At 39.5% G+C, this 10513-nt stretch overlaps 3 protein-coding genes across 3 annotated transcripts; all 3 read left to right on the top strand.

The window, feature by feature from the left end:
• Window positions 1–2926, top strand: LOC126628911 (UMP-CMP kinase). The gene is made up of 9 exons (XM_050298787.1): window positions 1–153; window positions 260–319; window positions 438–471; window positions 561–678; window positions 771–927; window positions 1665–1745; window positions 1821–1928; window positions 2196–2260; window positions 2481–2926. Exons 1-9 carry the CDS (start codon window positions 88–90, stop codon window positions 2485–2487), a joined length of 696 nt encoding a protein of 231 aa, XP_050154744.1. The 5' UTR covers window positions 1–87; the 3' UTR covers window positions 2488–2926.
• A 123-nt stretch (window positions 2927–3049) lies between these two features.
• LOC126628900 (pentatricopeptide repeat-containing protein At4g25270, chloroplastic-like) lies at window positions 3050–4969 on the top strand. The gene has a single exon (XM_050298763.1). The coding sequence runs from the start codon at window positions 3098–3100 to the stop codon at window positions 4658–4660; it is 1563 nt and encodes a 520-aa protein (XP_050154720.1). The 5' UTR covers window positions 3050–3097; the 3' UTR covers window positions 4661–4969.
• A 4461-nt stretch (window positions 4970–9430) lies between these two features.
• On the top strand, window positions 9431–10294 carry LOC126628949 (21 kDa protein-like). Its single transcript, XM_050298838.1, has one exon. It carries the CDS (start codon window positions 9536–9538, stop codon window positions 10118–10120), a length of 585 nt encoding a protein of 194 aa, XP_050154795.1. The 5' UTR covers window positions 9431–9535; the 3' UTR covers window positions 10121–10294.
• The last annotated feature ends 219 nt before the right edge of the window (window positions 10295–10513 follow it).

Genomic DNA, 10513 nt, shown 5'->3' with positions numbered 1-10513 from the left:
AGCAATCTACCTGTTCGACGTAATGCCTCAGTAAAAAACGGCAACCAAAAAGCTAAACCAATCGGAGCAGCTCAACGCTACAGAGACATGTGGAGGCGCGTGGCTTCACTTTCTCCTCTGGTTTCTCGCTCGAAACCCTCAAAACTTAGCCAGGTACATGCAACTCTACCCTCTCCCTCAGCTCGCATTCAATCGCAATCACCAATTTACGATATTTTTATTCGTTTCCTGATGAAATGTAATTGATGGCTGACCGCAGGAAGCATGTACGTTCAAGATTTGGGAATCGTTTTCCTCGGAATCCCAGGTTCCAACGCCGGTAAGGAAATTGTAGATTTAACCCAGGTTATGAATTGTTGAATGATATCTTATAATGTAAGAAAGATGCACTTTTTTTTATCATGTTTGATTTGATTTGATTATGTTGTTTGATGCAGTCAAAGGTTGCGCCGTTTATAACTTTTGTGCTAGGTGAGATTTTGGGATGCTTATGTTATGAATTTCGATGCATTTTTCGGAAAGCTGTAGTGATTGTAATTATGTGGTAATCTGAATCTCAGGTGGTCCTGGTAGTGGAAAAGGTACTCAGTGTGCGAAGATAGTCGAGGAATTTGGGTTCACTCATATCAGCGCAGGGGATCTGTTGAGGAGGGAAATAGCTTCCAATAGCGCATACGGGTAATAATTCTTCGTTCTCGTTGTTTGTTCAGGGTTAGCTACTTGATGCATTTGGTGGTATAGTTCAATTGAGTTTGCAACTGCAATTTCAGCTCGGTGATTCTTAGCACAATTAGGGAAGGAAAAATTGTTCCCTCTCAAGTGACAGTCCAACTCATTCGCAAGGAGATGGAATCAAGTGACAATGATAAGTTTCTCATTGATGGCTTCCCTCGAAGTGAGGAGAACCGCGAGGCATTTGAACAAATTGTGAGTTTCCTTCCTTCTATTCTTGCGAGCAAGGTCTAAAATATCGATATTATCTTGATATTTCCATTGAAATTTTCGTGTTTTTGAACTACCGATATTTCCGATATCATCGATATTTTAGACCTTGATAGGAACTCTACGTGGTACTAACTCACTCATGTATCTTACAATGTAATGTATAAAGTGTAAAATATTGTACTAATTCATTATATATAAATGATTATGGTGTGTTTAAACTTCTTTCATTAATTATTACATATTTTCTACACTCACAATGTTTGTCAGCTCACTATATAATCAACTTAAATCAGTTAAATCCATCATGCAATGCATTTCCTTCCAATTTTTTGTGATAAACTAATAGATAATTGACTAAATAAACATCCTGCAAAGTTTCAATAAAAATTTCCAAGTTTTTCTTACAATTTCCGTGGTTTTTATTCAATTTTTATCGATATCGATAATATCCCGATATTTCCATCGAAATTTTCGTGTTTTTTGGACTACCGATATTTCCAATATCATTGATATTTTAGACTTTGCTTGCTAGCCAATATGGAATGTTGCCTCTGTTTAATGCTTCAGAAAATTCAAATCTTGTTTGACCTTGCTGCAAGGATTAACTTTATATTGAGAAAGGTCAACAGATCATATCATGAATATAACGGTGACATCTACCGCAGCATTTAACTTTTCGACCAAATTATTCCTCATTTGTAGCTTCATCAAACTTGCAGATTGGCAGAGAACCAAATGTTGTGCTTTTCTTTGACTGCCCTGAACGGGAGATGGTGAAGCGAGTGCTAAATCGTAATCAGGTGCTTATGTGTTGTGTTTTTCTATATGGTTGGATTATGTGCATGTATTTATCTAATGTATGATGTTTATTGCAGGGCCGAGTTGATGATAACATTGACACAATAAAAAAACGTCTTGAAATATTTGATGAATTAAATTGGCCCGTTATCAATCACTATTCAATGACAGGAAAACTTCACAAGGTAAATGGCACGTTCAGGGGTTGTATAAACATCCTTTTTAAGTTAGTGGCATTTGATACTTCGAGCTTCTTGTGTGCCTGTATGAAGTTTTCTAGGATGCAAAACTGATCTCTGATAATCTCCCTTTCATCTGGTGTTAACACACGTAAACTTAATTGTTAATTGCTTCTTCTTTGTGTCTTTCTTGTTAATTTGTTGCGTACCATCTTGATTTGGGTCTAACTTATATATTGCTTGAAGTATAAATTGATAAATCCATGTGTGCAGATCAATGCTGTGGGAACGGTGGATGACATATTTGAAAAAGTTCGGCCAATTTTTGCTGCACTGAGGTACATTCTGTTATTCCCCCTATCTGGTTTTCAATGTTCATTGTCAATAAGAATCCAGGTGCTGTTCTGTTTTATACGACATGAAAACGTAAAAAAACAGCCTAAAAGAATTTTAATTTTGTACCAGACGCTAGTCTGTGCCCATTTTTAAGGCCACCTTGTCTTTTTTTCTTTTGGTCTGAAGGGCCAATGAATCAGTAACTTGTTTTTCTTTCTGCAGCAAATGAACGCTCGAGTAAAAGATAGCAGGGCTTGTAAGATTTTCGTGCTTTCGTCTCTCTGGCAAAGATCACCGGAGATTAGTCTGCTGTCCAGAAGCGTCTTGAGGAGTAAAAGTTTCTACTAAAAGAAGCGTGGCGAAATCTAAATCGATTACTGATCAACCGGGTTAATTTTATCTACCCCGAATGTGTCACTTTGATGGTTGCATTTACCCCTCTCAAGCTGGAAGGAAAACTATGCAGCAAGTGAAAAATGTATAACTGAGGTCAATCTGATCTGGTTACTGTTAATCCAAGATCTAATCTGATATTTAAGATGCATGTACTGTTGTACAGGAACAGACTATAATTTTGTTGTACTAGAGAAAGCTAAAACCTTGAATGGGTTATTTCAATGTAAAACAATACTTTAAATTATACTGCATACGTGAGTTAACTCAGTCAATCAGAGCAGTGTACTCGGCATGTAAATGATTTATATCGTTTTGTCAAGATTTTTTTTTAATTTTGTAAATATTTGGTGTCGTCCATCCAGTTGGTCAGAGTAGTGTACACGACAGGTAGTTTATAGGCCCTTTAACTAGAAATTTTTCGAACAATTTGTTAGTTTCAAAAAATGGTGACCACATTTCAACCGCTAAGTTTCCACACAGCAAAACTGAGCGTCTGCACTTCTTCCAAAAGCAAGAAGAACAAGAAGCAAAAACAGCTTCACCAAAACCAAAACACCAATTCTCTCTCCTTCCCCAAATCAACCCCAACCCCCCTCATTATTTACCATAAACCCTCCGCCCAGACCAAGCTCCAAGCCCTCGACGCCGTCGTCAAGGACCTGGAAGCATCCGTCGACAAAGGCGTAAATGTCGACACGCAAACCTTTGCTTCCCTTTTGGAAATATGCTACCAGCTAGAAGCAATGAAGTATTGCCACCGGGTTCATAAGCTCATTCCCAGAAGCCTTTTGCGTCGAAATGTAGGCCTCTCGTCGAAGCTTCTTAGACTTTATGCTGCAAGTGGGCGTATGGAGGAGGCGCACAAGGTGTTTGATGAAATGCCTAAGAGGGACGCTTCTGCTTTTGCATGGAATGCGCTTATCTCGGGGTATGCTGAATTGGGTTTGTACGAGGATGCTATGGCGCTGTACTTTCAAATGGAGGAAGAGGGAGTTGAACCTGACCGGTTCACGTTCCCTCGAGTTTTGAAAGCTTGTGGGGGAATTGGGTTCATTCAGATTGGTGAGGCTGTGCATCGGCATGTTGTGCGTTCGGGTTTATTGAATGATAGGTTTGTGCTTAATGCACTGGTGGACATGTATGCCAAATGTGGCGATATTGTGAAGGCTCGGAAAGTGTTCGATAAGATTTCCAGTCGGGACAAGGTTTCTTGGAACACAATGCTCACTAGTTATATGCGCCATGGGGTTTTGCTGCAGGCGCTGGACATCTTTCGCCAAATGTTTGATGAAGGTTACCAGCCCGATTCTGTTTCTATATCCACAATCCTCGCTGCGGTTCAATCATTACAGCTTGTAGTTCAAATACACGGATGGGTAATTAGGATGGGAGTTGAGTGGAACTTGTCCATTGCCAATGCCTTGATTGCTGCATATTCCAAACACCACGAGTTGAATCGAGCGCGATGGTTGTTTAGTCATATGCCGGAGAGGGATGTTGTAACATGGAATACAATCATTTCAGCTCATTCTAAAAGCCGGGAAGCCTTGCTGTATTTTGATCAGATGGAGAAGGACGGTGCTTTGCCAGACAGTATCACATTTGTGTCAATCTTATCGGCTTGCGCCAATTTAGGTCTGGTCAAGGACGGTCAGAGACTATATTCTGTCATGAAAAATAGATACAGAATTAGTCCAATTATGGAGCATTATGCTTGCATGGTGAATCTTTACGGAAGGTCAGGTCGGATCAAAGAAGCTTACGGGATCATAACGGATGGAATGGAGTTTGAGGCTGGTCCGACGGTGTGGGGTGCACTGCTGTATGCTTGCTACCTTCATAGCAATGTTGATATCGGGGAGGTTGCTGCAGAGAAGCTTTTCGATCTGGAGCCGGATAACGAGTATAATTTCGAGCTTTTGATGATGATTTATGGCAATGTGGGTAGGTTGGAGGATGTGGAGAGAGTGAGATTGATGATGATGGAAAGAGGATTGGACTCATAGACCCACAAAATTAAAATCTTGTGACTTTTTGGTCCTTCTGGTTCAACATTGATACAAAACTGAAGGATTGGCAGACAAGTGAAGGTCGGTTGCTCGAAGCCATGAAACCCTAGCTGTTCATCTTTTCCGTGTCTTCGTTGTGACAGAGAAGACACATGCAATTGCAAAAAGCTTCTGAAGAAATCTGACTAAGAATATTGTTCTGTTCAGTTCAGCCATAGCTGGATGTTCCTAACCCAACTCATGTCTAATACTTGTACACGTCGAACATAAGAGAAAAATAAAAGCATTCAATTCTTTTTCACTTCACTTGAAATTTCTCTAATGTTTGAGCAATTGTTATTTGTTCTGTTAGAACGATACGATGCATGACTTTGAAGTTATTTTTCGAATGACCAAATTTTTTGGATAATTAAAAGTATTTTCGATAAGATTTGACTAAAAAACTAAAGCTCTTTATGAGTTGTAAGCACGTTGAAGAAGCATGTAGTGCTTTCAAGAAACACCTAGGTTTTTATTAATATTTGGTTTGACGTGTTTTTAATAAAAGAGCTTTTAGTAAAAGCGCTTATGAATAAAATTGTTTTATATTGCTTTCAAAGTCTCTAGTGTTAAACATAGATTGATCAAAACTGCTTATTATGGATAGATGATCAATACTTTAAAACCCTATTATTATTCAGTTCTTAAGCTCCCAAACCTAAGTCCCTTCTACCATGCAATATGTCAGAGCAGTTCCACCAGGGAACTGATAGGCCATCACCCAGCCAAAAAACCAGCCCAGTACCCAGGCTATCCACTCCAGCCTAGCATTTTGACTGGCACCCAACCCAAGCCAGGCAAGAGACCGGCCTAAAATCTATAGACCCATATTGTCACATCCCCGCCCGGGGCGGACCACTTCCTGGGCCCGCTCCACCACCGTAACACGATATTGTCCGCTTTGAGCCCCGATCACGCCCTCATGGTTTTGTTTCTGGGAACTCACGAGCAACTTCCCAGTGGGTCACCCATCATGGAAGTGCTCTGGCCACCTTCTCGTTGAACTTCGGAGTTCCGACGGAACCCGAAGCCAGTGAGCTCCCAAAAGGCCTCATGCTAGGTAGGGATGAGAATATACATTTAAGGATCATTCCCCTAGGCGATGTGGGATGTTACAATCCACCCCCCTTAGGGGCCCGACGTCCTCGTCGGCACACCACGGCCAGGGTTAGGCTCTGATACCATTGTCACATCCCGGCTCGAGGCGGATCACTTCCCGAGCCCGCTCCACCACCGTAGCACGATCTTGTCCGCTTTGGGCCCTGACCACGCCCTCACGGTTTTGTTTCTGAGAACTCACGAGCAACTTCCCAGTGGGTCACCCATCATGGGAGTGCTCTGGACACTTTCTCGCTTAACTTCGGAGTTCCGACGGAACCCGAAGCCAATGAGCTCCCAAAAGGCCTCGTGCTAGGTAGGGATGAGAATATACATTTAAGGATCACTCTTCTGGGCGATGTGGGAACCCGAAGCCAGTGAGCTCCCAAAAGGCCTCGTGCTAGGTAGGGATGAGAATATACATTTAAGGATCACTCCCCTGGGTAATGTGGGATGTTACACATATGCCGGGTCATTTGACGTCAGTCGGGCCATCAACCTCCCGCACGATCAACGCGTTGCAGAGAGATCTTGGTGCAGAGCTCCTTGAGGCTGAGGTTGAAGAAGGCCAATTTGCAGGCGGAGCAAAGGGCGGCGGGGATGGGGGTTTGGGGGCCTTCGACGCCCTCCTTGAGGCTGAGGTTCAGAGAGAGAGAGAGAGAGATCCCTTCCACTGTGTTCTTCTTATATCCCTTCATCTTGTTAATGGGTTTCTTTCTTCTGCACATTGGAGGGGAGCAGTAGGGGAGCTTCTGAGGCAGAGACAGGGGAGGGGAGCGGAGATGCATTTGTTAAAAATTAAATTATTATTTTATAATAAAAATTAATAATATTTTAATAAAATTGACTAGGCTATTTGGTTTTAGGGGTGGAGATGCTTTGGCCTATTACTATTTACTGGAGTCTATTACTGTTCACTTGAGTGGATAAATGAGCTGGGTGCTGGCGCAAAGTCTTTAGGAGTGGAATTGCTCTCAAGGAATTAATAACTTGACCCCTGAAAAGACAAGGAATTCCTCTTAAATATGCAGAGTGATTTATTATATGAACGATTCCAATCTTAAACACAAAATTTCGTAAATCATTAACAAAACACCTTAAAGAGGAAGTCCTCCTCAATCTTAAGGATCAAACTTGGCCTAGTTGGCTAGTACTACTCCATTATTTTTCGACAGATGCTTCCAGATAGCCTTGTACCATTCTTTGCTTTCGGCCTCTATCATCCAAAAAGGTCTTAACTTTTGGTAATAGTAGTATGATTCGGAAATATCCCTACGTCCCAACTAATCATTGATCCTCGTTAATACATGATTAGTTTAAGACACTCTCGTTTCATTGGTATAATCATAACGGCTGTGGTTACGTTGTTAATCCAATAATTGCTCATTAAACATGGCAAGAACTCTATTGATTATGATATGGACCAACCTATGTTTTTTAGATGTACAAAAGTAACAAAGCGAAAGTGTCAATCTTATTTTGGAAATAATATCTGTCTCGTAATTGATTATATATCTTTTTGTGTTTAATTTTCTTATTATGTAATGTTAGAGAGATACACACGAGAATATACAAAATAGAAATAGCTCATAATCTCTCCTTATTCGGGTTAAATCATTATTACAAATAAATCTGCATTACATGCTTAATACCCTTTACTAAGTGTAACTACTTCGTTTTTCGATTTCACTGAGAGTTACAGTTGCCCATTTTTTCACAACAATGCCCATTTTTTCAGCCAGCCAGAACCTTGATAGGGGCATGTCGACTGCAAATTGACATAATCTTGTGCTTGAATTATTTACTTCATAGCTCATTTGTTGGTCACAATCACATGACTCATATTGTTTTGCCTATAATGCAGTTTGGTGGGGACATTTTGCAGTGGTAGGAACAAGCATAGTTAACTTATTCAGCAGCATTTTCCATTAATCTCTGCGTTGCTTCATGCAGGCATGAACTAACACATGCAATAATTAGGGAAATAATTTCAGATTAATTAATTTTATAATCTAACATAAAAACACTAACATAAGAACTAATTTTATAAAAACAGTATCAAAATTTAAAAGTTAACAAATATCACAAGCCACTTAACAACGAGTAAATCTTAGTTTCTGGCCTTCTGATATTATGTGACTTAACAAATTAATAGGTCGGCAAGGGACTGGACCAAAAGGGGTTGCAACCTTTCTCTTTCTCTTGGTCGTTGATGAAATTAATTATCGGGTAAAAACACAAGAAAAAACTCATACCATGCATGCAGTTAGGTAGGTACATATGTTCCCTTCACATTACTTTAGACTGCCTTCAATTATAACCGTGGGTTTCACATCTCGTTTTACATTGCTTTCTTGTTTCTTTCCCTAATTTGTTAGGGTTTTGGTCACTTTTTGCCCTTCTTCTGCCTTTGTTCTATTGGCCTCTCATTTCACATAGCTTGCTTTCCCATTTATAACTTCTTTGTTCGTATGAACGATAGGGCCGTCAAAAAGATATTACAACGGGTTAACACATCATAATAAAGTTACATCACAACTAAATATATCAATTGTATGGAAGATATATGTTGTATTCTTAATCACAATTATGCAGAGTCGAATTACCTAATACCGTTTAATGAAGAAAATTATCACTTTACCAAAAGGTCGTTGGTTTTCATCGGTTTTATTTTTTTGTTTGTTTATGTATTTGTTTTTAATTTTTCTTTGAAGTTAGTTTGTTAGTTTGTTATATTTCCATTGATGACTTTGAAATAGGTAAAACCGGAACCCAAATAGTTGCCGCTTAGCATGCATTCCCTAAGTCCTGCTGCATAATTCAAGGAAGTGCAAATAATCTATGGAAAGGGATTCTCTTCATATATCTTCCACCAAATCTATCAAATCAGTTAATTCAGGTTCTTGAAATTTAATTTAACAGCTAAAGTTATTATAACTTTTAAAAGAGTTTTCTGTTTGTAACTGTTGGATTAAATTTCAAGGATCCTGATTGATTGTGTGAATTTGATGGAAGGGATCTGGAGAAGATCCCTTCTATAATCTATGCCCCAATCACGTTTTCTTGTTTAGATTTTGCGTATCACATGGTGTGGGACATTAATTTTCTTTCAAGATTTGGCCTCAATCAACTCGCAGCCTCTAGATAATATGTGGATCCCACTTAACCTACAAAGCTTACTGGATTTGTACCCGTAAAAAATAGAAACTATGTCACGTTGGTCGACAAAACATTAGGTAATTTATACATATGTTTGAAAAATACGATTGGTCATGTGCCTAAGTTTCCACGAAGTTGACAAAGATATATATAAAAATCAGAAGCCCTTTATTTACACCCTTATCTGTTATCCTTGCCTTTTCCACATCTCGAGATATCAAAGAAATAAAACTAGGAAGAATGAATCTAGTACGCAGATTGTTACACACGGTGTCAATTAATTAGTACAACTTAACATAAAGTAATGATTTTTCCGACTAATTATACATTTTATATGTAAACGAATAATTTCCGTACATTTATGTTATTTCATGTCACACTTTATTGTTTATGATCTTTAGACTAAACAAATAAAAAAACTAAAATAAAGAGCAATGTGTATAAGATGAAACATAGTGTAAAAAAAAAATAGTGTCACGTCTCTATAAATACGCAATCCTTTCACTATCATTTCGCATTCTCAAGTCTCAACCTTTTCCAAGTCCAATCCCACTCCAAATTCCCAACTTTCCTTCAATGGCTAGAGCCTCAGTTTTCTTGCTTCTTCTTCCCATCTTCTACCTTGTTGGCACAGCCAAATCTGCATCCACCACAACTACTACAAACTTCATCGAAACCTCATGCAGGGCAACCACCTACCCACAAGTCTGCATCCAATCCCTCTCTTCCTACGCCAACTCTATCCAGCAAAGCCCCCGCCAGCTGGCCCAGGCCGCCTTGTCCGTCAGCCTAACGAAAGCAAAGAGCGCCAAAACATTCGTGACCAAGTTGGCCAAGTTTAAGGGACTAAAATCCAGAGAGTACGGAGCCATCAAGGACTGCTTGGAGGAGATGGGGGACAGCGTGGACAGGATGAGCAAGTCGGTGACGGAACTGAAGAACATGGGGAAATCCAAGGGTCAGGATTTCTTGTGGCACATGAGCAATGTGGAGACTTGGGTCAGTGCCGCTTTGACCGATGATAATACGTGTCTTGATGGGTTCTCCGGGAAGGCCTTGAACGGCAAGATCAAATCCTCCGTTAGAGCTCAGGTGCTTAATGTTGCTCAGTGCACTAGTAACGCACTCGCCTTGTGCAACCGGTTTGCTGGCAATCACTGATGAGCTACTGCGTTTTTGTTTTTTCTTTTTGGAAGAACTGTTGATGTTGTTTAGTTTTATTGTATAGTTTGGTATATTCAGTATGTTATATATAATATATATAAAGATATGTAAGATATGATCAAGTGCTTTGGATCTTCCATATGTGAAGCTATGCAGGCTGCTGCTTTTGGACCTTTGGTGTCTATCTTTTGTAACTTAATTAAGGACGCGGCTTCCCTGCCCTCCTACTTCCTATACATTCTAACCTTTTTTTATTTTGGGCGGTCATAGTTATATCACGTTAATATTTTATATTAATTTTTTTTATAAAGATAATAAGATAAAAAATAATAGTAATATAAAATATTAACGTGACTGCACAAGTAAAAATGTATAGAAAATGGAAGAAGC

Source organism: Malus sylvestris, chromosome 1, assembly GCF_916048215.2.
Source record: "Malus sylvestris chromosome 1, drMalSylv7.2, whole genome shotgun sequence".
Lineage (NCBI taxonomy): Eukaryota > Viridiplantae > Streptophyta > Magnoliopsida > Rosales > Rosaceae > Malus > Malus sylvestris.
Note: the sequence above shows the minus strand (reverse complement) of the source record. Positions and strands in the feature narration are given on the sequence as shown.